This window comes from Aphelocoma coerulescens, chromosome 28 (assembly GCF_041296385.1).
Source record: "Aphelocoma coerulescens isolate FSJ_1873_10779 chromosome 28, UR_Acoe_1.0, whole genome shotgun sequence".
In the NCBI taxonomy this organism is placed as follows: Eukaryota; Metazoa; Chordata; class Aves; order Passeriformes; family Corvidae; genus Aphelocoma; species Aphelocoma coerulescens.
In genome coordinates, this window is record NC_091041.1 from 6,261,733 (window position 1) to 6,289,047 (window position 27,315).

The window sequence follows — 27,315 nt, forward strand, 5'->3', positions numbered from 1 at the left end:
TTTCTAATCCAAAGGTTCTTGTCTTTATTCAAACCAGGGCTCAGCACTGCTCAGTGCCAAACGCACCAAAACCTTTTTGCCTGAGGGAAATCTACATCTCGACAAGGCCTCCGGAGGCCCGCGGCATTCCGAGGGGTGGGAAGCACGGAGCCCAGAGCCAGCGCTGCCCAAGTGCCTCTGTGCGTCCGCAGCTCCTGCGCCTGCCCTGGCCCAGCTCTGCCCCCCCACAACAAACAGCAAAATACACTCAGTAGGTTTCTGTCAACTCCCAGAGTTTCGGAACCCTCCGCCCCAGCGCTGCCGTGGGGAGGGAGGGAGGGAGGGGCTGCAGCTCTTCCCCCACCTCCGACAGCGCTCACGGAAACCCTGTTTTAAATTAAAAAATAAGCCAGCATACATAGTAGAAAATTTCTCTTAAAAATTTCACAATCTGTAAATGTATATATTTTTTTTTTTCTTTTAAACATAAAAGTTTACAATATACGGTAAAACAAAGGCTCAGGAAAAATAATTTCAAAAAAAAGAAACCTGAAGTTTTGAATTAAAGCTGAAGACATTTTTGAAACCCTGTAATTTGAACCAGTGACATTTTCTTTATTTGTGCTGATGGGTTAGAGAAAGGAAAATCTTTAAAAACTGCAGTCCAAACACCCACAGCTGTGCCTTCAGAAGCCATCTGCCCCCACCCCCCCCGAAAAAAATTGTTGTTAGGTTTTTCTTCCATCAAGTAATGTGATTGTCACAAGTTCAGAAGTCTGGGATCCCGGGGTTCAGCTGGTCCCAGAGATCCCTGTGGACAGCACTCCCTGATTGCCAGCCCAGGCTAGCGCCGGTAGGGATGGAATCCTTGCACGTTGTGGTTCTGTCCCCGGCCGAAGCCGCTGCCTCCAGCCGGGGGGCCGCTGGATGGCTGCACCGAGGGGCCTCCGTAGGGAGGGGGCTGCTGGCTGGGATCAGAGAAACCTTGTCCAAACCCACTCAAGTCTTGTCCATACCCTGGGGAGAAGGGAAAGGCACAGGATGAGCTTCCAGGAGCAGCCACAGGAGTGAATCCCATGCCTGGACGCCGCTCCCTGGCGGGAGCACACCCCAGAACAACGTCCGGCAGAAGCGGCAGCTCTGGGTTCCTGCAGGGATTCACCTTCCTCGCAGAGGAAAGGGACAAAAGGCAGAAGGGAACACGTGTGCAGGAAGGGGGGGCTGTGTTTGGGGTAATCCCAGCCAGGCAGGCAGTTCAACCATCTGCTCACAGCTTTGGGGTGGCTCACAGGGGGTGCTTGGGAGCAGTTTCATTTTGGGTTGGGTTTTTATTGGCTAAAAGCTGTCAGATTCAGTACAGGTAAGAGATGTAGGCAGGAAGTTTTCTCTGAAATATCCCAGTGCCTCAGACTGAGGGTGCAGTTGTAAGATTTTGGATTTGCCCACTCAGCTCCATCACCTGGACACTCAAAAACCTTCCTGCACTGAACAGACAATCCTAAAATTCTCTTTCAAAACACACATAAATATTGGGACCCACACCACAGACCACTCTGGAGTGAGCAGAATTTAGGGATAGGGGAAAAAAAAGGTTTTCTTTCCAAGAGAAAATACTGGCTGGAATTCCTGCTACCAACACAAAATTTACAACTTGATGTAAATTAAGACAACTGAGGAATTGAGAAATTTAATTCAAATTCCCGTAATTAAATATGACTCTTAATCCTGGCATCAGTGCCAGCCTCTGCTCTGAAAGATGCTATTAAGGCTCCTAATTACCAAGAGCATTTCTGCAGTGCTGCCTCTCTCTGTGCAGGCTTAGAGCAGGTTTAACTCTCTTAATCCCAAACAAAGTCTCTTAGCACATCTTCAGCAGTTCAATTTCAAGCTCTGCCTGTCCCTCAGGACTTGCTGGCACTAATGAGCACTAAAACACAGCAAGCTCAGGCTCTGGGAGCTCCAAATGCTCCTCCTGGCATTTGTTCAGACACAGATAAGCAGGCGCCCAAAACTACAATGGAATTGTTTGCCAAGGGGTGAGGCTGGGAGTGGAAAAACACAACCCTCGAGTTGCTCTCCCTGCACACAGTGCTGCAAACCACAGCTCATCAGAGGGCTCAAGTTGTTTGTGACAAAGGAAACCCACAGCCCACACCTGCACAGCCACTCAGGACTCTCTGCCTTCCCTGCTTGCCATCCCTGGGTTGGCTCCAGCCCCTCTGCTCCCCCTGGGGCTGTGCCAGTTGTATGGTTTGAGTGTCTGGCTCCAGAATCCGAGCCCGCATCCATTACCGGGATAAAGCCTGGCCAGGCTTTGGGGTGAACGGTGGCAGACACAGCTCAGCTGTGGGGTTTCACCCAGCTAGCTGGCACAGCTGAAGAGCTGCACTGCCCTGACACAAAACCCCAGCATCTGAGCCCCATTCCTGCCTCTCACCCTCCCCAACAGCCCAAAGAACACCGGTGAATTTTCCCAGGAGCTGCCTGAGGCTCCTCCTCCCTGCTCAGCCTGACCTCGGGAGTGGAGACAAAGCTTTGGGGTGTGGCCTGAAGGGTCTGGAGCAGAGAAACCCAGCCTAGTGAGAGCCGAGGGGACTGCAAGGACAAGCCTCAAGAGCGTCCTGCAGGGAGATAATTAATTTTTAATTATTTTAAATTAATGTAATTAATCAATTTAATTTTGCAGGGTGAGTGCTAGTGCTGACACTCATCCCAGGTGCACACACAGCAGCATTTAGGACACTGCCCAGCCTGGGTAAACCTTACAGTGCCTTACACTGACCAGGGAACTCCATGGCTCTTTAAAGCCCACAAAACTTTACACATTTACGTAAATATATGCAAATCAGGGACACTTCCAGGGATGGGGCAGCCACAGCTTCTCTGTAAAACCTGTGCCAGGGCCTCACCAGCCTCACAGTGAAGAATTTTTTCCTAATATCCAATCTAAACCTGCTCTTTTCCAGTTTGAAGCCATTCCCCTTGTTCCTGTCACTACAGCTCCACATGAAGAGTCCTTCTCCATCAAATTCTTCTCCATCAGATTCTTCCTAAACTTCCAACACATCACAAACTCTGGCTCCCCACTGCCTGTGCAGGATTTGTACTTTACTTAGTAGGGTTCAACACCCTTCAAAAAGAATCTGCAAAGAGCCAAGTTCTGGCAGAGCAAGAAAAACTTCCTCGAGTCACAAGGGCAAAAACTATCCATGAAATCAACTGTGTTTGTAAGAAACAAATGAAAAAACATTTCAAACTCATCAACATCAGAACCTGCTGCTTTACAAATATATCTCAAAAGCTCATCTTTCTTCAGAGGCTACTTTACATTGCTGGAACTATTATCTATATTAATATTATCTATTTAAATAAATTTTGCGTTCATCTCACAGCAGTTTCTGCAGGAACTTGAGGCAGCCCTACCACATGGAGAACGTGTTCCAGCAGGGAACAGCCTGCATCCATGGGGCTGCTGCATGAAAAATCCCCTTCAGAAGTAAAAACTGACCAATCACAGTCCCTTAAAAAAAAACCCCAGTAGTCCAGAGCTCTTTGGAGAGATCTCTGCAGAGATCTTCAGAGAGCACTGCTCAAAAACAGGGCTGAGAAGAGCAAAATGAGAATGAGAATTCCCTCTGAGCTCCCACAGGGAGCAGCAGCAGCAATTTTACTCTGGAGCACAGGCACTTGTTTAGCAATTTGAAGAAGAATTTATTTTTTGTAGTACTGTCTGCCTGGTTTAAAACTTGTTACCTCAGTGCCTTCTACCTCAAAGTTACCTACAGAACACAACAAAGCTTTGCACAGAACTACACCTCCAGAGAGACGGGGAAGGAATGGGAAAAGGGAGGAAAAGGCACCAGTTAGGATCCTTACACATGCACTGCCTGTCTCCATGCTGCTCTTCCTCTTGAAGTCTGTTCTCCAAAGTCTGGAGACACAAAAAAAGTTCACTACAAGCTCAGTGAAGCTCTTGGAGTGGGAAGTTTTAGATAGAGGTTCGGGGAGAGTGGAAACCAGGAATTCATCCTGGCAGCGCAGAAGCCCCTGAAGGTTATTTTACAGCACAAAAGCAACACTTTGGAGCTAAGAAAATTCCCTCTGGCTAGAATATTGCACAATTTAAGGATGGCTTGAGCAGGTGGGAGCACTCCCATCCTGGAGAAGTGCCCGTAGCAAACTGTGTCCAACACTCTGTACCCAAGAATGAAGGGAAAGGGGATAAAGTTCCAGCAGTTACTCACCAAACTGACTGTAAGGGAATTCTGGCTGAGCAGTCGGGGGTTTGCTCATGTCCTGAGTTGCCTGAGATGGTGGTGGTGGTGGAGGAAAAGCGAGTGGTGCTGCCCCTGGAGTGGCAGGTGGAGGAGGGACTCCAGGAGGGGCAAACTGGTCAGGTGGAGGAGGTGGAGCACCATAACCAAAACCTGAAAGGACAGAACAGGTGAACACCAACATCCTGCTTGGCTTAAAATGTTTAAAAATATTTCTAAGTCTATTAAACCCCAAGTGTTTGTGCACCTCTACACACTGGTCACCCTTACGGCTCAAAAACCTCAGCAACTCACCTTGCACAGGTAGGAGAAATGTCCCCCAAAGGCAGCAGCAGCCAGCACAGGGAAAGGGATAAAGCAGAACTGGGGACCAAACTCTGTGCTCACACTAATGTGAGAAATAAGGAAGCTGTATTATCCAAGATTTTAGGAGGAAAAAGTATCTCGAGATAACTGGGTGCTATTTTCCACCTTCTTATTTAAACCAGGCTTGTTACAGACTTTTGAAAAGTGGCCTGAGAGGCAGGTGCTAAAATCCAGTTTCTATTTCCAGTCCCAGTTATGACCTCAATTCCTTAAGCTCCTCCAAAAAACCCTGCCTGTGTTTGGCCCCAGGTCACCAGCAGTGAGCTCTAAGTTTTCTCTCAGATGTCCTAACAAGGGTGCACAATGTATCTGAATTTATTTAGCAACACAGATTTGAACTAGAGAATAGAAATGATTACTGCATCCAAGAAAAGAATACTACTGTCGTTAATTATAGCTCAGAATATATAATCTGGGAAAAATAATTAAGGATAGGTGAAACACAGGGGGAAAATCCAAGTCCAGCAAATGATGAGGAAAAGGTAAAAGCTGAATTTGGAGCTGGATGTGCTCCAGCTCCTGGGGGTCACTTACTAAATGGTGGAGGGGTGCCATAGCCCTGTGGAAATCCTTGTGGAGGCGGGAATCCCCCGGGAGGTGTGGAGACAATGTATGAGGTAAATGGTGGTGGTGGGGGAGGAGCTCCTCTGCCCGGAGGAGGGGGTCCATATCCACCTGGAAAAGGAAGAGAAACCCAAAAACTGAAGCAGATCAATACCAAGGAGCTGCTGCTGGAGTGAGCTTCCTCTAGGACGGGGTAAGGCTTTTGGGTGGATTTCAAACGCAGGCTCAGCCCTCTATGAATCCTCACTTTGGGAAATATTTGTCCTCCAAGTATCCCCACTGTAAATAATTGCAGTTCAGCATGTAATCCCTTGATAACAAATTAATGTGGCTGGAACAGCAGGATGTGTGTCAGCTCCCATTACTGAGCTGCTAAGAATCCACTGTCTTCCCCTTCATTCTTCCAGGACAAATTCAATCAAGCTTTTAAATGTAAGTTAAATCCTACAGAAATCCACAAATCACTGTGCATGCTTAAAGAAGACGTGCCTTTGCTCAGGAGGATTTTTTCCTTGCAGAATTGGTCCCATATAATGTACTTACCAATTGCCTGTCCAGCTGGCACCCACATCCCTACAACAGAACAAAAAAAGAGCCTTAGACATCACCGAAAGCTGCGCACTCCGGAGCAGGGATGATGCAAGAGGAAGGATTTGGCTCTGGGATAGACTGGGTATCCTCCCCATGTCCCTTACAGAGCTATTTTTATGGCCCAAGCAACATTGTGGGACTATTTCTGAATGTGCAATTCTGGAAAGACTCTGAATCATTCAGCAAATGACACTCAGAAGAGACAGCAGTTCCCAAACCCAAATCAGATGGAGCATTCGAGAGCTGCCACTTCCCAAGTGCAAGAAACTATAGTACTAGAGAGAACAAAACCCTGGAGAATCCCAGCAGACTACACATCCAAGAGATTCTTAATTGACTACCAGGTTTATCTGAGTTATTTTTGCAGTTTTTGAAGCATAAAAAAGCCTTCCCCACCCGTTGTGCAGCACTGAGATTGAAGGATAAATGCGCTCGTGTCTGACATTAATCTTTCCAGGAGATCAGATATCATTTTCCCTACTAATCACTGCATGGAAAATAATGGGAGTTTCTCCGTTTGCAGATTAGCACATCTGTGCACAATGTCAACCCTCAGCTGCAGCTTTCAAGTTAATCAGCACCGTGGGGAAATGAGCAATCCCTGTGCTGCACTTCCATCCATCCAAGCAGGGATGGAGCAGCCACGCTCTCTCCAGCCCCCCAGGTGAACATTTCTCATCTCTCAGTCACAGCAACTCAATTATCCTGCTGTATTTCTCCAGAAGTTATCAAAATTGTCTTTGGATGAACTCAGTGTATTTATCCTGCCTTTGGACTCTCGGGGGGGTTGCAGCCATCAAACCCAGGCACGTGGCTGCTCCCGAGCCCCGCAGGGCTCCTGGTGTGCACTGCATCAGAGCTGCCTGGTGCTTTCCCAAGCTACATTAAGCAATAAAATCCAAAGGCAATGCCATCCATTTCCCCCCCGCATCCCTTTCAGATTTTCCTGATAACTTCCTTTGAAACTGTCTCATCCTTGAAAAGTCATATCTCAACCAAATTTGTCATCGGGGCCTCTCTCCATAGCTGGAGTCACACCTGGAGTGTTCCCAACACCTTCTCTGAGTTCCCCCAGCCCATGGAGATTCCATGTGGGAAGAGGCAGCTCCAAAGGGAACAGGTGAAACACACCTGGGACACGTGCCAGACCCAGCATAACCCGCTGCCTTCTGCCACTGAAATGGATTTTTGGGAAAAACAGTGAAAAAACCTTGGGAAGGACTGGGATGGGGGTGGAAATTTCCTCCTGCTATCAGTACCCAGCGGGGAGATAAACCTTGGGAATACCATCTAGGCCAGAAAACCAAAGTGCAGCGAGCTGAAGAGGCCGGAGAGCTGACAGCAGAGGCTGGAGAGGTGGCAGCACCCTGGGCAGGGTGGGCAGTACCTTGGGGGCCGTATCCCTGCTGCCAGGTCGGAGGGGGCTGCCCTGCCCAGCCGTTGGCAGCGCTTGGCATGATCCTGCTTCCCCACTGGCTGGCCCCCGGCGGCCCCGGAGTTTGGCTCTTGCTATCCCGAGGCTCAGCACGTTTCACCTCCACCTAAACAAACAGAGGCAGCGCTCAGGAGGGCTGGGGGGGCCCCCGCACCTCCCGTCCCCTCACACACACCCGCAGTTACACTTAAGACTACACTTAGCATCTTATGACTTATGTCTAAGTACTTAATTATTAAAACTTAAGGCCAGTAATTTACAATGTTTCTCAGGTACAGTGTAGGTGATGGTAAGACATTACAAGTCCTACTGTCGAGGGATTCCGAGAAAAGCATCCTACAAATCACTTCAGTCTCGTTGGCTTTAATCTTAAAACAGCAGTACCCTCTTACAGCAGCTCTGCACTTAAAACAGCTGAATTTGTACATTAATGACAGACTGATTTCATGTTCAAGGCAGGAGATACAAAGATGATGTTTTCAGTTAAAAAAAAACAGAATTTTGAGTGAAGAGGCTGCTCTGAAAAAGGGTACTAATGCTTTAACCAAATATGTTTGGGGTCCATTTGGAAGTCACAGTTTAACCCACCCCAACTAACTGCAATTTCAGCTCTGCTCATACCTGAGAAACACACATTTTTTTGATTTTTTTTGGTATTGTTTTCTTTTTTTTTTTTTTTTAAACTTAAGATTTTATTTAAATGTCTAATGGAAGATAAAGACTTACCTTCCCCAGGCTAACGCTTAAAGAATCTCAATTAACTCAAACAATGTCAGAGGGAATGGATGTGATAAGAGAATCTTACATTACATCTAACAAAAAAGTAAACAAACATGCAAGTAATAAAAATGGACAGTTGAGTCAATAAGAAGCAAATCTTCATACTGTGTTAAGTCAGTGACAAAACCCCTCCTGTTCTAAAAATTAGTAAGCCACAGTGCTTAACTTATTTCATTCCAAGATAAAATGTCCTAGTGTTCCCAGCCATGGAATAAGTGCATTTGACCTACTTAAAATAAGCTGCACATTCAACATAAACCTCTCAAAAAAAAAAAAAAAATCCAGTTCTGATTTAATGAAACCCTCTCAGCACTTGCTGAATTCGAGGCTTTTTTTTTTCCATGATTAATTTTAATGGGTGCCAGAGTACAAAGAAAATAAATCTCAATCATCAATGGGCCTGAGTAGTATGGAAAATAAAGTATTCAGAATTCTTCCTGCCATGTCTTAAAAGCCATTCATGTCGGAGAACAAACAGGAAACAGGCACAAGGCAAGGACAAAGCCCCCTATGCCCCCCCCGCCGATGCCCCAAGGACATGAGACATGACAGTAACCAAATCTCTGTCAGCTCAAGGCCCTTCCAGAGAGGAACCAAGGGAATTTTTCAAAGGACTCAAATTAATGAGTCTTAACACATTTGCCTTGAGGGAATTTGGTTATTGCTTACAAAAGCAGAGGCCTTCTTGTAATTTTAATTTTTCTCCCCCCCCCCCTTCAACAACATATGGATTCATTTCAGCAATACCTTTTTAATTACCAAAAAGACAGAGATACCATTTTTAAAGCAGGCATGATTAGGCAGTGAAGGAGAGAGAAGGGGATCTGGAGCTCATTAATCCTTGTGGAAGAATCCCATTAATTTTTCAGTGCACACTTGGAAGTGGGGAACTGCCAAACTGAGGACTGGAAATTCCCTGTGCGATAGGAAGGTTCAAATTCCACACCTGCCTAAAGCCCAGCTTACCCCAAGAACTGAGGGAGCTCTATTACTCTAAGCTAAAAATCCCTGAATCCTGGTTTGTTTTTTCTTTTTGTCACTGAAAGTGGGGAGAAAAAAAGGGCAAAAATAGATGATTTCAGGTTGGAATTGGGTTTGTTTGGGGATTGCTGAGAACTCCAAGTCTCAGTGCTGTGTTCCAAAGCCAGCAGCAATGAGGTGACATCTGGAGGCTCACACTGGGCTCTCCACCCTCTCCCAGCACCTCGTGGATGTTTATCCTTTGTTCCCATTTAGATCTGCTGCTCTGTGGGATCAGCTCCCACTTCAGTGGCTTGCTGAAGGCAATTCCAAGGGCAGATCAGGGAATACTGGTGGGATACAGGTGATCCATGCACACCCCCATGTGATTTACTGCATCTGCTCACACCTGGCAGCGTCACGGGAGGAAAACACCAGGAACCAAGAACTGATGTTCTGGATCCCACAAGCACCTTCCTTTGTTTCCATGATCAGGAAATCACCCACCCCTCCACCCCAAAACAAGTTCACAGGAATTAGAGGCATTCTATAGTGTAAAATGAACCAGAACTTCACTGATATGCAGAACGTGTCCCCTGCTAGCTAAGGGAAGGCTTATGAAATATCAGCACATAAAAGACTTTAAAGAATATTAAAAACTCATACAATGCAATAATTAAAGGAATGTGAGAATCTTCTGTGTCTCCCTGAACCCCCTCACTCCAGGTTTAGCAGTTTTAACAATTTCCTTTAAAAACTGGATATACCATAAAGCTGCAAGGACTTAAATTTACCAGAATTTCCTGTGGTTCATGTTTCTTTAAATTATTCTTTTCTCTCTACATAAAACTTGGGTCTCCTGCAACAATTTATTTTGCTTTTAGGTTGTTTTGTTGGTTTTTTTTTCCACAGGTAGGAGCATGTTCCTTGCTGAGTAACATCAAAAGGAGCCTAAAAACTTCCTCCCTATCCAACACCCATTTGCTGACAACACAGTATGAAGATGAAACAACCAGAGGTCACTTAACTGCATTGTGGTTAAATACTATATAGAGTACGTGGGTTGGTATCAAAGTTTCACAGTAAGTGACCCAATTTTTTAAAAAACCAATCCTTCAGGATGTTTTTTTTTCCCTTTTTCTTTTAAAGTTTAAGATTATATAAAGCAGATTGTCTCACACCACCTCAAGATTTGAGTATCGAGTACACATCTGAAGGAGTGGTATCTTAAACCAAGCCTTGAACAACTTGGATTTCACTGGGATTCTGCTTTTCCAACAGCTGGAAATCACTGGTTTCTCTCCTTGCATCACAGCAGTGCTCAAAGCAGACACAGTGAGCACCAGTTCATCCCAGTGCGAGCTCTGCTCAGCCAGAGCAGCCCCCAGGTCTGTAAACACAAGGCCTCACCCCAAGCAGAGCCCACAGCCTGAATCCTCAAGGCTTCCAAGCCCTCCCTTCCTCAGGCTGCCTCCATCCTACCTGCCCTCCTCCAGCAAACTCAGACTTTCCCCACCTTCATGGATAAAGCCTTGAATTTGGACTGCTGTGCTCTCCCATCAACGATTAAGTTGGATTCCCCAGTGAAATCGCTCGTTGCCCAAGACTTGGTTCTTTCTTAAGGTAAAATAAAACTACAACTACACACTTTTTTGCCCATGATGTCGTGAAAATGCATGTTGACAGCCTGGTCCACTGATTGTTCGTCCTCGAAAGTAATAAATCCAAAACCTAGCCAACGACGAAGAGTGAATCAAGGTAGCAGGGTGTTGTGACACAAAACAGGATGATGAACAGTATTAGGGGCAGACCAAGGGTTCAAGCAGGGGTTTCAGATAACGACACTTGTGTTCAATTGGCAAAAACTCTGAGGAAATTGCAATGGATACTTCCTGTGGTGAGGCTTTAGTGCCTCGTCTCGATTGCGTACATGCAGCTTCAAACTGAGCTCGTTAACCGGCTTTTAATTTGATTTTATTCCTCATCCACCTACCAGGAAATGGAAAAAAACTGCTAAAATCAAAATACTTGTGGGACAGCAGATTAGAGTCAAGCAACTTTGCTGCTCCTCCCTTTGATTCAGCCTAATTTCCCAAGGAAAACCTATCATATATCCCTGTTCCCCAAAGCTGCAAAGCAACTTCCTCCCAATCCCTTAGCCCAGCTTCAAGTTAGGGAATATTTTCCGTGGAAAATAAGAAAGTTGGTTTTGAAATGTAGCTGTTAAAGCATGAGAAATTTTACCACTCCATGGATGAATGAGAAGCTTCAGAAACTAACAACCTACATCAGAGGTTCTCAAGTTTTCCACACCTTGGAGAAAAACCGTGGAACAGGTGTTACTCCTTCCCAACACAGCAACCCCTGTGAGGTGTTGCTTACACAGACCGTGGTATTGCTGCCACGTCCTGAATCTGGTTTATTTCTTGTATTTCCTGCTGGTTTTCTTTCGAAAATCTACACAACTTCCCAGCCCTTTTTGTCCCCAACTGCTCCAGCTCGCCACGGGTGGCTCATTCCCTTCCACCTGACCACAGCCCTGGCTGGTGGCAGCTCAGCTGGATCCAGCAGCTTTTGATGCTTGGAGAAAACTCTGGAAAAGGAGGCAAAGCTTCCCTTTTGGAGGTCACTCTGAGAACCACTGCACATAGGTTGTAGCTGCTGATACAGCCGAGAGAGTGGCAAAATAGTGGTTAACCCCCCCAGGACACGGCGGCTGCTTCATGCCATCACCCACTGGCTGCTGGTGGGGACAACCCAGGGCAGGGAGGGACACATGCAGTACAGGAATTGTGCCATTCTTTGGATTAGCTACGGGGGGGGGGAAGGGGGGAGAGCAATAAAAATTAGAAAAGAAACCCGAGGTGCGGCGTGGGAAGCGTTTATGGAACATGGATGCGGTTCTGCTTTTCTGAAACCCAAGATTTCCCCCTTGGTTTGCGTTTTGCTTTGCAGCTAGTGCTGACAGCAGCCAAATCTTGCTCTAAAGCGTTACAGAATACAGGATCTAGCACAGGAATGTCTCTCCACGCTTATCCAACTGTGTTGGGTAAGCCCAAAGAGGCCTAGTGTAGAGAAAGTTTATATATATATATATATAAAAATACACAAAGATACAGGCCAAAATAGATTCCAGCAGGTCAAATTCTGCTGTCAGCAACAAGAGCAAAAGACATCACTAAAATAAACTGAAAATAAAAAGGAAAAAACTTGGCATTTCCCACACACAAGAGACTGGCAGTATAAACGAAGTTTTGTGGAGCTGTGATGAAAGCAGCCTCGAAGCTGAGAGCAGCATTTCATCACAATATATTTGTCTGAGTTAACCAGAAATCCAAGTGTTGGAGCCAAAGGAAAAGTGTTTGTATTTAAATCACGTTTAGTATTCCAGCCTTTGTCTAAAAAGAGATGGGAAAGAAAAACAATGCATTCCATCTGTATGTGAAGGTTGTTGTTCAATTCGATTCCAAAGCCAAAGGAGGGGAACAGATTGTGGGATGGGGTTGAGGGGTGGAGAGAGAGAGCAAGAGGTCACTGAGGAAAGCAGCAAATAAATTTTAAAAAGGGGATTTAAAAGGGCCAGACATCACAACATAAGGAAGAGTGAAGAAATCAGAGTAACAGAGCAAAACTCCAAGGTGAAGTTTCGAGCAGAAGTGATGAAACCCACCACCCACAGCTTTAGTTTCTGAAGGGCAGGACTCTTTTCAAGACTGGAGAAAGGAACTGCATCCAGCAGGAATCCAAGAGAACCAGACCAGAGCGATGGGGCTGGTCTGCAGCCAAGGGAGGAGGCGAACAGACACAACAAGAACCTGGAAATCCCTTCCCAGCTGTTGGCTTGGCCAAGAACAGGAATCAGGAGAAGCTGAGACTGCATCAAAGCCACTTTGCTCCTTCAGAGATGTAACACGGCTGCTGCTTGGGGCTGTGGCAAGAGTTTGGATAAGGCAGAGCTGGCAGGAGCAGGCAGGACTGGGAAGAAGCAAAGATCACGTGGATACCTGACACCAGGCAGCTCCTCAAGGACATCACCTGAGAATCTGGTGCCCAGGGCTCTCCTGAGGAGCTGGAGGTAAATGGATGCTACAGGGATTAGGAACAGGGATCATTTTCACTTTTCCTACCAATAAATTGATGTGCACCTCCAAAGGAAGGGTGGTAAAGAGAGAAGGCAAAATTCAGGAAGGTCAGAGGAGAGATGGCACAGAAGTGGCCTCTGGGATTTTATCAAAAGTCATTAAAAGGATAAGAGGATGGAGCAGCAAGAGAACACAGAGCAGAGAGAGAAGGCAAGAGAAAATGTGTTCTGGGATGCACAACCAGGAATACCCAATACAAACTCGAGCAATTTTTCCTAGCACCCCCCATGGACTGCCAAGGCCATTCTGGGAGATGGCTGTTAGTCACCACACTAAAAAAAGACTGGAACAGCACAGAAACAAAAGGCAGAGAGACAGAATTCAAGAAGTGCTTAACAAGTCTGATGAATTAGGGGAGAAGTTTTCTGTGGATGGAGACAAGACCTTTCCCCCACCTGGCACTTGTGCTTTTCACCCCAAGCCCTCCCTTCCCTGTTTTGTTTTTAGTAGAGCTTGAAGCAGAGAAGCCATTAATTAAGACAGGATTAATCCAGACCAGGCATGATGTTTTAGTACCTTTTGCTCAGAGGCTGCAAGGCTGGGATTAAATATTGCAAAGATAGAGATGATACAATAATTACTGAAATACTTCAGAACTTCAGCCCCAAATCACATTCGAGTGCCAGTGCCTTTGTCTCCTCTATCCAAAACCAGCTGCTCTAGGAGCATTGAAACAGATGAATTTATGTGCTGCTTAAATCAAAGGTATCTGTTGGAAGAAGATTAGGATAGCTAAAGCAAGAAAACAAAAACAAAAACAAAAAAACAAATATATTGAAACTTCGTTTACACTCCAATAAAAGACAAAGCCCGTCCCTCCTCTGACTGCGGAACTGGCCTGTACCTCTGTGATAAATTATCACCTAGAGAGAAGAAATCTAAAGAGATATCGTTAATCACAGTCAAACAATTCACAGAGAGAAAAGAAACAAAAAAAGAACTTACTTAACATTACCATACTTTACTATGAAACACTTAAATATGTCACTAAGGATGTATGTCTAAATTAAAAATAAAACTAAGACTTAACAGCTTAATAAATATGAAGTGAAGGATATATTTTCTTAATAATGAGGCAGAAGAGAAATGAAAGTTCAGATGGCAAACTATTCTCTAGCATGTCCAACATGCTACGGGGTGGGAGCACAGCTAAGCTTCACGTGCTAAAATATTGCCTCTTCCTTGGCAAACAGATGGTGGATGCAAAGGGACGTGGGTGACATGGAACTTGCTTTATATTTTGACCAAAGGTTCCCAGTTTGGTTCAATATCTAGTAAATCTTCCAGGTTTTTGGTTTTTTTTCCCCCCCCTCTTAAAAAGCAGGTATACAGGGATTGTATATCCCAAGTAAAAATATACAGATATATATTTCACAATTATTTTGTGCTGTTTAAGAAGAGTTTTTCCTTAATTTGAGGTGAAGCCATTTAACCAAAACAAAAAGCAGGTGATGGATGGATTCTGCCCTGTCTCGTGCTCTGGCTGGAGCACCCCCCATGCACTTACAGACCCAACGTACCTTTCAAGTAAAACAGGAGGGAAATCTGCTGATTTTTTTCCCCCCTCAAAAGTACCTTAAGCCACAGGAGTGGCTTGAGAATCAAATTTCATTCAACTATAAAAAAAAACCCCAACCCATAAACGAGCATGAAACATCTGAGTTGAAATGCACAGACCCAAGTGAAGCTGGAGATGAAGAGTCTAGACTTGAAGTGATGTTTGCCCAGTGAGTTAGTCTTTTTCCTGAGGCAACATAGGGAAAAAAAAAATAAATCTACCTTTTCTGATGGTGTGAAATAGTTTGCCATCTGACTATAGGAGAGTATGAAGAAATTTCAAGGACAAACTAGATCAGCCTTTACCTCGGGGCCTCTGTTTCTCTGCGTCATAGATCATTACAACTTCAGTGACCTGGAAGAGAGAAGGGAGATTCTACTCACTGTGCTACCAGGGGAGGGCTGGAACAGTCACCACCGGCTGCTTCCTGCTCTCTACCCACAAAGCACAATTCAACTGCAGCCATCATCCCAGCACCAGCACAAAACCAGGGAATATTGCTCTTCCTGGGAGCTTAGAAAGCCTGAGTTCATCTCTATTGTCTCATTACACTTCATATTTTAATTTAACATTGAGGTTTTGCACTGTTTGTACTCACACTATGGCCTATTACACACCCTGAAGGTTTGTCTTCCAACAACTCATCAGTGTAGCTTTTTAAAAGATGAACTTCCCCATTTTTAACTATTTTCACTTTCACTATGAAAAGCAGCTTGAGCTGCAGGCACCTTTACAAACGTGCAGGGCTCCTCTGATTGAATTACTGGAGCACCAGAGTGAGGCCCAGGGCACCAGTTAAACCAATCCTTTAAACAGCTTTACAAAACCCCTCTAAGTTCTGGATGAGCAGTATCAGTGTGATTTTAACTTAAAAAAAGAAAAAATGGAAATTGCAAGCTGTTCAAAGGCTTCAAGATTATTCTTCTAAGAATAAGCACCACTGTGAGCTACAATTCAAACAAAACCTGAGGTGCAATGTTTATGTCAACATTAAAACAGCTGAAAGGAACTGCTCTGAATTCTCTAAGATGAAGAAAATTGGTCACAAAATGGGTGTGATTTTGTGGAATCACATCTTCAAGACAATCTTAGGATACTTTTTTTACTCGTGAGTAAAAATGATAAAATTGTGTCAGATTTTAAACTCTTTACTTACAGCTGGAAAACATTTGGGTTTGAGTTACTGCACTCACTTGAGCACATCCTACTGGATGCTACCAGCTGGGGCTTGGGGATCAATGTGGGGATTATGCCATGGGACAGTGCCAGCTCTGTCCCTCCACTGCTCCATTTGGATCCCCTTCTTCACCCTGGCCTTAACAACCCAGCAATTACCAGGGCTAAAAATCAGTGCCTGCCTTGGTCTCCTCACTCTCGTAGCCACAAAACATTTGCAAGACTCCACTGCTCCAAAGGACTCATTACAACTCCAGGAAGACTTTCTGATTTCTATACTATGAGTAAAGTGCTACTACTTACTTTTAAGGGCACTTACAGTTGTGGCTGGTGCCTTCTACACTTGCAGGACATACCCTGTATCTCCCCAGCATCCAGGGCACAGCTGGAAAGCCAAGTCTGTGAGGAAGAGCCTTTAGAAACTACATTCCACAGCTGTGGAACGTGCTCCCTGTTTTTGTTATCAGTCTACTGCAGCCTTTCAAGCTAAAGAAACAGTTGTTACCTGTTGCTTTTTGCGTTTTAAATAAATTATCTTAATGGAATTTTAAACACTGATTTAACTGTTGATAAGAATTTGTTTCTCAATAAATTCTTTTGCTGCCACTAAGAAATGTTAGGGAAAGGTTATTGAAAGAAGTATCAAAAACCACACTAAATGCCATTCAAGTTTATTTTTACCAGCACAGTCCTGAAATTAATTCAGGCAATTTTTAAGTTCCTCAAACTTATTCACAGCTGAATTATTTAATTCAGTAGTTTACCACTGTAAAGGGGCAGTGAGAGCTGGGATAAATGGGAATTAAAAGTAAATAAAAAAATAATCAGAAGATACAGTCATTTCAGTCCAAGGTTACAAAGTGAATTTAAAAAGGTGCATGAGGAGCAGTTTGTCTCAGAATGGAGGTTCTAGGGACACCAGAACTGAGATTCCAGATGGTTTGAAGGCAGGTACTGCTCCCAAAATAATGGCAGGAGACACAAATTTAACCTATTTGTACGCATAGACAAAGACCAGGATCTTAAAATTCAGCCCATTGAGGGACTTGCTGTTCCCAAAAAATAATCAGCAGACATTTTTAATTGCCCAGCTGTAAAGTATCAAGAGAAGTGGGGGGGAGGGAAATAATAATAATAAAAAGAATCATTCTTAAGCCACCTCAGGAGTTTTTGGAAGAAGGGACAGAATAATGCACCAAGTAGACTTAAACATGAGGAGACAGAAGGAGCAAAGTAAATTCCACACGAGCAGTAGGCTCTGCCAAGAGACATTTCCAGATGATGAATGTTCATCAGTTTCTCACAAAATGCTTCATGTGCCCCTCCAGCAGTTTGTCCAAATTACCCCCAAATGTGACAGCTTGAGGAAATATGAGAGGAGGCAGCAGGGAGGGGAGGCACCTTCCCCCCCCAGGACTCACCACTCCGAACTTCTTGAAGTATTCCCTGAGCTCTGTCTCGCCACAGTTATGAGGAATCCCACCAACAAAAATTTTATTGGATTTATTGTTATCGCTCCTGGATCCTTTCTGCTAAATCAAGGAGGAGAAAATTCAGTCAGAAGGACAATAAGGTTGGCTGCTTCTATCACTTTACACTGAACCATGAACAGTGGGCTCTGGAAGGCTCAGGGGGAGTGCTCTAGCCTTGAAGTCTCCCAGCCATGAAAGGGAGCCACATTCCAAGCTCAGAGGTTCAGTGTTCCCTGTTCTTCAGAGGACCAGGAATGCAGGGCCTGTGTTCTGAGGCCCTTGACTCATTTTACACTGAAATCTGATGAAGCTGCAGGGTGTGGAGTGGGGCTGGAACAGCATCAGCCCTGCCAGTGCCCGTCCAGACGCCGCTCTCAAATCTGAAGAACTCCACTAAATGCACCACTAAGAGCTTAAGAAACACCACACCCGAACTGACGCTGCTCTGCACAGAGCCTGCCCATGGAAATCTAAGTAAAAGACAATTTTTAGGAATACAATCTACACTCGAGGTCTGCATACTGACTTCTGCCCTTAAAACATGGATATAATCCAAAGGAATTCAAGAGAACTCGGACAACAGGCAGGATACACAGGGATCTTTCCTTACCCATCCTTCCTTCGGTCGTGTCCGCTCTGGCTGCATCCCCCGAGGTGTACATGGCTTTGGATCAATCTGGAAGAAGTTCCAGTTTGGTCAGACCTCAGCATGCAGAATTTTGCTCTAAAAGTTACATTTGTGGCAGCTGAACCCAGCACTGCTGACATGCAGCTCCTCAGAGCAAAGCAACACAAGCCACGGAGTCAGAGCTGCCTCACAATAAATCTTTTAAACCAACAACCAGGTTAACTCTGACCCTCTGCAAATAAGGAGCCAGAATTTAAAGCAAATCTTTGAATCTGGTGCAGGAAAAAAAATAACAACACAAAAGCAACTTACATTTCGGCCATCTAACGTATGAGGTCTGCTGGCCAGCACTGTTCCCACACAGTTGGGATCTTTAAATTTGACAAATCCAAATCCTCGAGATTGATTTGTTGTTTTGTCTTTCATTATTACACAGTCTACAACTTCTCCATACTGGGAGAAGTAGCTACGAAGAGTTTCTGTCAGAGAAAAAAAAGCAAGTATTAAACAGAACCAGATATTAACAACACCAGACTGTGTTTGCAATTATGAGACAACAGATCAGCAAACATGGAAAACAACTTCAAACTCATCTTTTAAAAATGATCACATATTACTTCCTGTAAACAAATGGTAGACAACAGTTTATTTCCACTCATACAAATGGAAAATAGTAGGAAAGTGATTATAAAAAGGGTTGCCTGTTGAGCTGACAAAAACTTCAGCACCAAATAGTATAAACCTAAAAATATTAACATATATCTGAGCTGTCTCTACAGAAAGTTTTATTAATTAGCAGAGGAGCAGGAGACTCTCAGCCCAATCTCCCCACCACAGCAGTGCCTGTTAGGAGCTCCTGGCTGGGTTTTCACAATGACCCAGTGCCTGCAGCACACGTTGCTCACCTTGTGTCGTGCTCCAGTCCAGGCCACCCACGAACAGCTTTCTGCAAATGAAGCACAGGGCAGATTTAGGGGCTACAGCAGATGCTTCATCTTATTTAAGGCACAACTCAGCTCTTCTGGACAGGTTTGGGGGTCCTGTGGCCTCCAACACACCCTACAAAGCTGGCGCCGCGCTCAAAGCTGCTGATTAAACCAAACCCTTCCTCCATCTCTGCTCTCTGCTCCTCCCTCACTCACCACAAAACACTCACTTGGCTGCCAACACCTTCTCGTGGGGTGAAAGCAAAAGTAGAACTGCCGAGCTCAGGCCTGAGACAGAAGCCAAACCTGTGCAGCAGGTACTAAATAACAGAGCAGCACTAATCCAGCATCAGTTGTGAAACCATTGTACAGCCCAGTTTCGAGATAGCGCCAAGCAGATGAGAAAGTCATGGCTAAACCCCAAACTAAACTGCCTAAAACTGATTCAACTCTTCCTTTGCAAAGAGCACCCAAATTTGCAGGGTTTCGTGTCCCAGCATGCCCAAGGACCTGGGTTGGTCTAGAGGAGCTCTGTTCCAGGCTGCCGGCTCTGCAGCTCTTTATCAACTCCTGGGTGGGACAAAACTTCTAGCAGTCATTTACTCAGTAATTAAAGGTTGGTTATAGCCACCTCAACACCTGGCCCTTGTCAGTACCAAGAATCAACCCAAAAAAACCCCTCATAGCTTTCTGCAGCTTTCTCCTGAGGAGCAGCATCAAGCTCTGCTCTCTGGGACCAGGAGAAGGACTCAGGGGAGGGCTGGAGCTGTGCCTGGGGAGGGTCAGGCATCAGGAAAGGTTCTTCCCCCAGAGGGTGCTGGGGCACTGAACAGGTTCCCCAGAGAATGGGCACAGCCCCAGGGCTGCCAGAGCTCAAGGAGCATTTGGACAACGCTCTCAAGGACAGGGTGGGATTGTTGGGTTGTCCTGTACAGGGCTTTGATGATCCTTGGGGATCCCTTCCAGCTCAGGAGATTGTGTGATTCTGTGAAAAACTCTGCTGTTAATGGCTCTGCACTGACAAGTGCTGGGAGAGTTTATTTTTGGGGGATGCCCTCTAGTTCTCAATCAGACCTCAAAAAGAAAAAACATCTTCTGCTTTGTCTTCTACTCGCCTTCACCTATACCCTGGTACAGCTGAGGGTGGTGGGAATTCCTGCATCCTCACTTACATGGGCAAACTTGAGTTTCTCCTGAAAAAAAAAAAATTAAACTTCCTCTCACGTGCATTTTTCAGGAGCAGATAACGGCAGGGAGAGCCTGGTCAGCCCCAGTAAGAGCTGCAGGTGCAATGGGAGCATCAGGGAAGTGAAAGCCTTGCAACTGGAAGTTCCTGTGGAGCAGGGCAGCTCACTGACAAAACCAGCTTGTCCCTTTCCACTTTGATTCACTTCTCTGTGATATGACATCATGTCACGACCCTTCTGCACCAGCCAAAGTGACAAAATTCAATACTACACAGCACCTACGAGCCTTGTTCCATTGAGGCAAACTCTGTTCCTAAGTTACAAGCTGAGACGTGACACGAGTCTTGTCTTTCACAAAAACAGACCAACTGTTAAGCGTTGATCAAAGCCTCTCCTTGAGCAGCCAGAAAACAACTGAGCTGGTGACATGCAAGGCAAAGACAGCCCTCAGTGTCACAGCAGACAGCGGCTGCATCTGCTGCTGCGTTACCGTAATGCAAAGGGATGTGCCACCCCTCCTCTGCCCTCCCCGAGAGCGGGGACAGGACATGGCACCCCTGCCCTGCCCGCTCTCAAAGCAGGCCTGTTTTCTGCGGGCATGTTCGGGATGACGAAGTTTTCCTCAAGGATTGGAAAAGTGCCCCCAGCTCCCTCTGGCAGCGCGCTGGCTCCTGGCACAGGCTCAGGGCCTTGCTCAACAGCAGCCAGTTCGCAGCAACAGGTCGTGTTCTGGGACCAGCCAGACTTAGTGGCCATCCTGGTGGCTGCCGCAACTGTCCCTTCACCACCTTCCCTCTCCACACACTGGGCACAAATCCCTCTGCTCCCTGTGCCGTTGTTTTTAGGGAGAATAAGTACCTCTATTTCCTAACAGCAAAGTAAACCCAGCTGATCTAGTGCTATATTCACAATAAAGTTTTGACATGTGCTAATGACATTTTCTTGACCAACCACATTTGGGCTTATGGTTTGTTTTGGGGTATTTTTAACTAAATTTGATAGCTTGGTATACAAGATTAATCTATTTTACATCCTTGTAAAAGTACCAGCTGTGTTCTGAAAGAACACCAAGCTGTTTGCAGGGAGGGAGGTCACTGAAACCTTCTAATTCCACCATGAATTATTTGTAGTCACCCTACATGGACTGAAACAGCAAAGCTGGGTTGCTCAAGGCCAGCTCCAGCAGCTGTGTAGATACAAAAATGCTGCTAGCAAGGATTTTCTTGCTATTTTCTAAGTCCGTGAGAGACTTTTCTCTCTCACAGAAGAGGTAGCAGAGTATGTAAACAACCAAGTCACCTGCAACCTTGAAAAGTCTTGTTTATGGTATAGTAGAAAAATATTTTGTCAATGGATGTTTTAGGATTTTAGCCAATCACCCCCAAGGGGTGGCTGGTCCTTTGTCCAATTAGACTAAGAAGAAAAAAGTCTATAAAAGAGTTTGTAAAATAATTAAATAAATCAATCTTGCTGCACAACTCCTGCCTGCTGGATCTTCTCCTCCTCCTCCTCCCTATGGCTGCGGGACACGGTGCTATACCGTAGGAACGAGGCCTGAGGTAATACAGCTGTATGGAAATACACAGCCCTGGTTCATACACACACTATGGAATACCAAAAGCCAGGAATTCTCTGCCTTGGGATCCTCCGTGGTTTGAAGACACTGAGCAGGGCCAGAGTTTATAAAAATCGAGATGTGGTATCGTACAGGACAGCAGTGAGGCAGGATGGTTGTGTGAGTGCTCCTGCCCCCACACTCAGCTGCATCTTTCCAAAGGCATTACCCAAGCTCCATCCCAGAAAACTTTTGGTCCTAACAGTTTATGGGCTGGCAGTTATTAAATTCATAGAAACATAAAAAGCTCATAGAATATCCAGAGTTGGAAGGGACCCACAAACATACGAGTCCAACTCCCAGCCCTGCACAGACACCCCAACAATCACATCCCTGGGAGCGCTGTCCAAACGCTCCTGGAGCTCTGGCAGCCTTGGGGCCAGGACCATTCCCTGGGGAGCCTGGGCAGTGCCCAGCACCCTCTGGGGAAGAACCTTTCCTGATATCCAGCCTAAACCTCCCCAGGCACAGCTCCAGCTGTTCCCTCAGGTTCTGCCCCTGGTCCCAGAGAGCAGAGCTTGGTGCTGCCTCTTGGGAAGAAGCTGCAGACCGTGGTGAGTCTCCCCTCAGGCTCCTCTATGTTTTTAGTTCACACACCTCCATAAAGCTCCAAATTTATAGGCTGGAGGACACTACAGTCCATCCCCACTGGAATGCAAAGCCACTCCCAGCACAGCCAGGTGACAACACAAACCACCAGCCTGTTTTTTGGGCAGGTGCGTCTGTCCACCATGAGCAGTGAGACCCCAACAGGTGCAGCACCCCTGAAGCAGCACAATTCCCACAGGGATCACTTCAGGAGCAGAAAGTGGGATAATGACTCCTCAGAAGCTGCAGCTGAATAATAAGTTTTAACCAAGTGTTCCACCTCACTGCTTCCTGTGAGAATTTTAATTGCTGATTTATTCTTTGTTGCTATAAACGTACTTGCTGCTGGAGCAAATCATCCCAGAATTAGTAAAAAAAGCATGTACAGGTATTTTAAAACCACCAAAACTCAACAGAAGCACAAACTCTTTGCCTACATAAATAATAAGGAGTTTGATTAACACCTCAGCACAGCCCCCATCAGCTGCAGGACAGAAGGACCAGGATCAGCACTTTTCTTCATCCAAACCAGCCCCAAGTACTAATTAATTACAACAAATAACACTCAAAAGGCCCCTCCCTACCCATGCCAACACACCTGCAAGGCTTACAGCCTCCGTAAGTGTTTTTTCTTAAAACCTCTGCCTAGAAAAGCAGTTGAATTCATAACTTCCCCTCCAGACTTGCCTCTCACAACAGCTTTAAACCAGAGCTTCCTTCCCAGGGCTGGAGCAGCTGTCGTTTGTTCTACACTCTCACCTTTCCCTCTGAGCGCTCTTGGGGGAGAAAAATAAATAAAATTTCCCTCTTTGATTAACCCCCAATCCTTCCCAATCTGATTACAGCTCCAAAGGATCACAGCCTGTGACTGGGAACAAACTCTGGGACAGCCGAGCTTGCTCAGGAGGGGAGCTGATGATATTCCACAGAATAACCTGGAGCCTGGCGCTCACCTACAGCTCGAGAAGTGAGACCTGATCAGGTCTCTCATAAGGCATCAGACAGTGATTAAGGCCCAGGAGCAAATAAAACCACTTTCAGAGCAAAACCTACATATCTAAACAGGCCTCATGCAGTAGGTGTTAGAACTAGATGATCTCTAAGGTTCTTTCCAACCCAAACCATTCCAACATGATATTCCAATCACTTATCCTGCCTCCTGTATTTTTAGGATTTACAAATAAAGAACATGCAGTAAATAAGCAGCTTACAAAGCAGCACGGGACAAGTGGTTTATGCTTCCACTTTCAAGCAAGGTGACCAGTTCTGATGGGCAAATTTTGTGCCAAAACTTGAAGTGGAAGAACCAGTCAAGGATTTTTTAATTTGGTTTTTGCTACTTCAAGTTCTACCCTGCCCAAGTCTGCAGTCTGATAATTTCAATGTCACTAGGGTACAGCTCTCAAACAGAGTAACACTGAGTGGAACTGGATGATCTCTAAGGTCCCTTCCAACCCAAGCCTTTCTATGACTCTAAAAGCACGTCAGAAGAACCAGACTTGTGTCAGGTTTTCGGTTTGAAGCCACAAAAAGCCCCGGGAACAATTAAAAGCGGGATTCTCCTGCCTGGAACGCATCCCGAGCAGAGGACAGCAGAGGGGAGCTCCGGAGGGCTGCGGGGGGACACGGAGGGCGAGGGGAAGCTCCCAGTGCTGCCTTTGTCCCACCGTCTTCCCCCTCCTCCAGCCCAGGCCCCTCGGGGCGGCCCTGATGAGTCACCAGAACAAAGTCTCCAGCGGGTTCACAGAATCACAGAAAGGACCCTCAAGCACCATCGAATCCAATTCCTGGCCCTGCACAGAACTCTTCAACAATCCCACCCTGTGCCTGAGAGCGTTGTCCAAATGTTCCTGCAGCTCTGGCAGCCTTGGGGCCGGGACCATTCCCTGGGGAGCCTGGGCAGTGCCTACCACCCTCTGCGAAAAAAAAACCTTTCCCTGATATCCAGCCTAAACCTCCCCGGACACAGCTCCAGCCTTTCCCTCGGGTTCTGCCCCACGTCCCAGAGAGCAGAGATCGGAGCTGCCCCTCTGCTTCCCCTCACGAGTAAGTTTCAGACTGCGATAAGGTCTCTTCCCAGTCTCCTCTTCTCCAGGCTGAACACACCAAGTAACCTCAGCCACTCCTCCTAAGGCTTCCCCTCAAAGCCCTTCACCATGTCCGCTGCCCTCCTTTGGACTCTCTCTAACACCTCGGTATCCTCCTTACATCGTGGCGCCTAAAACTGCACGCAGGACTCAAGGTGAGGCCGTACCAGCAGAGCGGGACAATCCCCTCCCTCCACCGGCGTGTTGTCCCCCCGCCCCGCGTCTCCGCCTTAGTTGACAGGAGAGGCGGACACGAAGGGACACGAAGGGACACGAAGGGACACGAAGGGACACGAAGGGACACGAGGTCGGACGCGAGTGGGACACGGGGGGATCCGGTGCGGGCGGGCGCGGGAAGCGCCGCGGGCGGGTGACCTTGGGCGCGCGCACCTGCCGCAGCCCCGCGCGCGCGCCGGTCACGTGACGGGATGGGGGGTGTGTGCGCCCTCACGGCCCCAACATGGCGGGACCGGCCCCCCCTCAGCACTCCCGGCCCGGGACCGGCCCCCCCCTCAGCCTCCCCAGCCCAGCACCGGTCCCCCCTCAGCCCTCCTGGCTCGGGGGAGCCCCGGTGAGACCCTCTCCTGAGGTTGCGGGAAAAGGTGACCGAACCTCTCCCCCCGCCCCGTCCCAGCGCGTCGCCCTCCTCTTCCCCTCACCCGATCTCATCGGCGCCTCCCACGCTGTTCATGGCGGCGGCTCCTCCGGGGTCGCGCCCGGCTCTTCCCTCCGGTGGCGGCGGCGCCAGCGGCGGGTCGCGGGGCCGCGGGCGGGCGCTCCCGGCCGTGTCCCGGTTCCCGTGTCCCGGTTCCCCCCCCGCCGCCCCCGGCCCGGCCCGGCCCCCCCCGCCGCGCGCTCGCGCTCCCTCAGCGCCGCCGCTGCGCGCGCACCCGCCCCTCGCTACGGGGTCTCCGGGGCCGCGCCCTGGGAGGGGCGGGAGGGGCGTGGCCGCGCGCGCGCGCGGGGGCCGGCGGGAAGGGCAGTCCGCGCGCGCGGGGGGGGCGGGGCGTGCGCGGGGTCCGCGGGTCCCTCTGCCCATCCCCGGGGTCCCACTGCCCATCCCCGGGGTCCGCGGGTCCCACTGCCCATCCCCGGGGTCCGCGGGTCCCACTGCCCATCCCCGGGGTCCCTCTGCCCATCCCCGGGGTCCGCGGGTCCCACTGCCCATCCCCGGGGTCAGCGGGGTCCCTCTGCCCATCCCCGGGGTCAGCGGGGTCCCTCTGCCCATCCCCGGGGCCCCACTGCCCATCCCCGGGGTCAGCGGCGTCCCACTGCCCATCCCCGGGGTCCCTCTGCCCATCCCCGGGGTCCGCGGGTCCCACTGCCCATCCCCGGGGTCAGCGGGGTCCCTCTGCCCATCCCCGGGGCCCCACTGCCCATCCCCGGGGTCAGCGGCGTCCCACTGCCCATCCCCGGGGTCCCACTGCCCATCCCCGGGGTCAGCGGGGTCCCTCTGCCCATCCCCGGGGTCCCACTGCCCATCCCCGGGGTCAGCGGGGTCCCACTGCCCATCCCCGGGGTCCGCGGGGTCCCTCTGCCCATCCCCGGGGTCCGCGGCGTCCCACTGCCCATCCCCGGGTCCCACTGCCCATCCCCGGGGTCAGCGGGTCCCACTGCCCATCCCCGGGGTCAGCGGGGTCCCTCTGCCCATCCCCGGGGTCCCTCTGCCCATCCTCGGGGTCCGCGGGGTCCCACTGCCCATCCCCGGGGTCCGCGGGGTCCCACTGCCCATCCCCGGGGTCAGCGGGGTCCCTCTGCCCATCCCCGGGGTCCCACTGCCCATCCCCGGGGTCCCTCTGCCCGTCAGCGGGGTCCCACTGCCCATCCCCGGGGTCCGTGGGGTCCACACCGCTCACCCGCAGGGTCCTATCGTTCAACCCCCGGGATCCCACTGCCCATCCCCGGGGATCCCATTGCTCATCCCGGGGGTCCCACCGCTCACCTGCGGGGTCCCGTTGCCCACCTGGAGGATCCCTCCCCAGCCCGCGCTTGGCTCAGCACCGCCTGCAGCCCCCCGGGACCCTCCCTCCAGCCCTTACGGTCCAGCCCGGCTCTGTGCGGGTCACCCCTGTCACGCACAGCGCTGTGCACGGCCCGGGTGTGGTGTGAAGCGGGGCTGGCGGCATGGGGGTCCTGCTGCGTGGGATAGTGCGGGGACACCGTGGCACAGCCCCGGCGTGTGGCACAGCACGGGGCACAGCGTGGGACACAGCACCATGCACAGGGAAAACCCCTTCCTCCATGTCCGCCCTGATCCGGCCCGGCTCCACCACGGAATGCTGGTCATACCCCCTCCGGCCGTGCACAGCACGGTGCCACCGGGAGCAGGGACATCCTCTGCACCCCCCGGATCACCCCAGTGACCCCCCAGGCCATGTGTGACCACTCCGGCCTGGCAGTCCCAGCCTGCCCCGTGGTGCCCCGTTCCTGATAAGGGCTCCCATTCCCGATAAGGGCTCCCGATCCCTGGAGGGGCCCCAGCCGGTTGTGCACACTCAGCACTTTCCAGCAGGGCTATTTAAAGCCGGCCAAGAGCCCAGTGGCCCTTTCTTTCCCTCCCCTGGCACGTCTCGGCCCATCCAGCTGGACTTTCCTCCTGCAGCCATGAGCTCCGGAGCGGCGGCGGGGCCAATCTTCACTGAGGGCGAGGACTGCAGGGCAGCCTGGAGGGAAGCCACAGCGGGCTACGATGAGCCCGATGCCCACCTGGAGATCCTGGGCAAGCCGGTGATGGAGCGCTGGGAGACTCCCTACATGCACTCGCTGGCCACCGTGGCCGCCTCGAAGGGTAACGGGGCAGCAGGGCCATGGGGGCACTTGTGTGCTTGTCTCAGGGTGACATATTCTTGAAAGGGGATGGGGACGTGTGGAGGGGATGCAGCCACCTCCTGTCCAGGCCCTGCTGTTTTTGGGGCTGTTCCCCCTCCCAGGACCTGTCGCTTTTGGGGCTGTTTCCCCGGCACAGGGAGGGTTGGACGTTATTTCCA

At 48.8% G+C, this 27,315-nt stretch overlaps 2 protein-coding genes across 4 annotated transcripts in view; one reads left to right on the top strand and one right to left on the bottom strand.

Annotated features, from left to right (window-relative positions):
* On the bottom strand, positions 1 to 25,163 carry DAZAP1 (DAZ associated protein 1). Of its 3 annotated transcripts, none has more exons than XM_068997034.1 (12): positions 24,988 to 25,163; positions 18,831 to 18,871; positions 18,238 to 18,404; positions 17,908 to 17,973; positions 17,247 to 17,354; positions 14,955 to 15,003; positions 10,598 to 10,680; positions 7,162 to 7,315; positions 5,727 to 5,756; positions 5,154 to 5,294; positions 4,224 to 4,406; positions 1 to 996 (listed from the first exon to the last, which is right to left on the bottom strand). In XM_068997034.1, the coding sequence occupies exons 1-12, from the start codon at positions 25,017 to 25,019 to the stop codon at positions 824 to 826; spliced, it is 1,227 nt and encodes a 408-aa protein (XP_068853135.1). In that variant the 5' UTR covers positions 25,020 to 25,163; the 3' UTR covers positions 1 to 823. The 3 variants fall into 3 exon arrangements, with proteins under 3 accessions (XP_068853135.1, XP_068853134.1, XP_068853136.1); XM_068997033.1 differs by having other exon boundaries at positions 17,247 to 17,357; XM_068997035.1 differs by lacking the exons at positions 10,598 to 10,680; positions 17,908 to 17,973; positions 18,238 to 18,404; positions 18,831 to 18,871; positions 24,988 to 25,163 and having other exon boundaries at positions 17,247 to 17,333.
* The window catches only part of GAMT (guanidinoacetate N-methyltransferase), a 5,395-nt gene continuing 2,470 nt past the window's right edge, over positions 24,391 to 27,315 (top strand). Inside the window, exons 1-2 of the mRNA XM_068997038.1 lie at positions 24,391 to 24,483; positions 26,931 to 27,116. Coding sequence (XP_068853139.1) covers positions 26,933 to 27,116 — 184 coding nt within the window. The 5' untranslated portion in view covers positions 24,391 to 24,483; positions 26,931 to 26,932. The remainder of the gene's footprint in view (positions 24,484 to 26,930; positions 27,117 to 27,315) is intronic.

Coding starts and splice junctions, on each gene's coding strand:
- DAZAP1 (XM_068997033.1), bottom strand. CDS start 25,019: ATGAACAGCGTGGGAGGCGCCGATGAGATCGG. Junction 18,872..24,987: donor GGAGGCGCCGATGAGATCGG/GTGAGGGGAAGA, acceptor CTTCATTTGCAG/AAAGCTGTTCGTGGGTGGCC. Junction 18,405..18,830: donor GGACTGGAGCACGACACAAG/GTGAGCAACGTG, acceptor TTTCTCTGACAG/AAACTCTTCGTAGCTACTTC.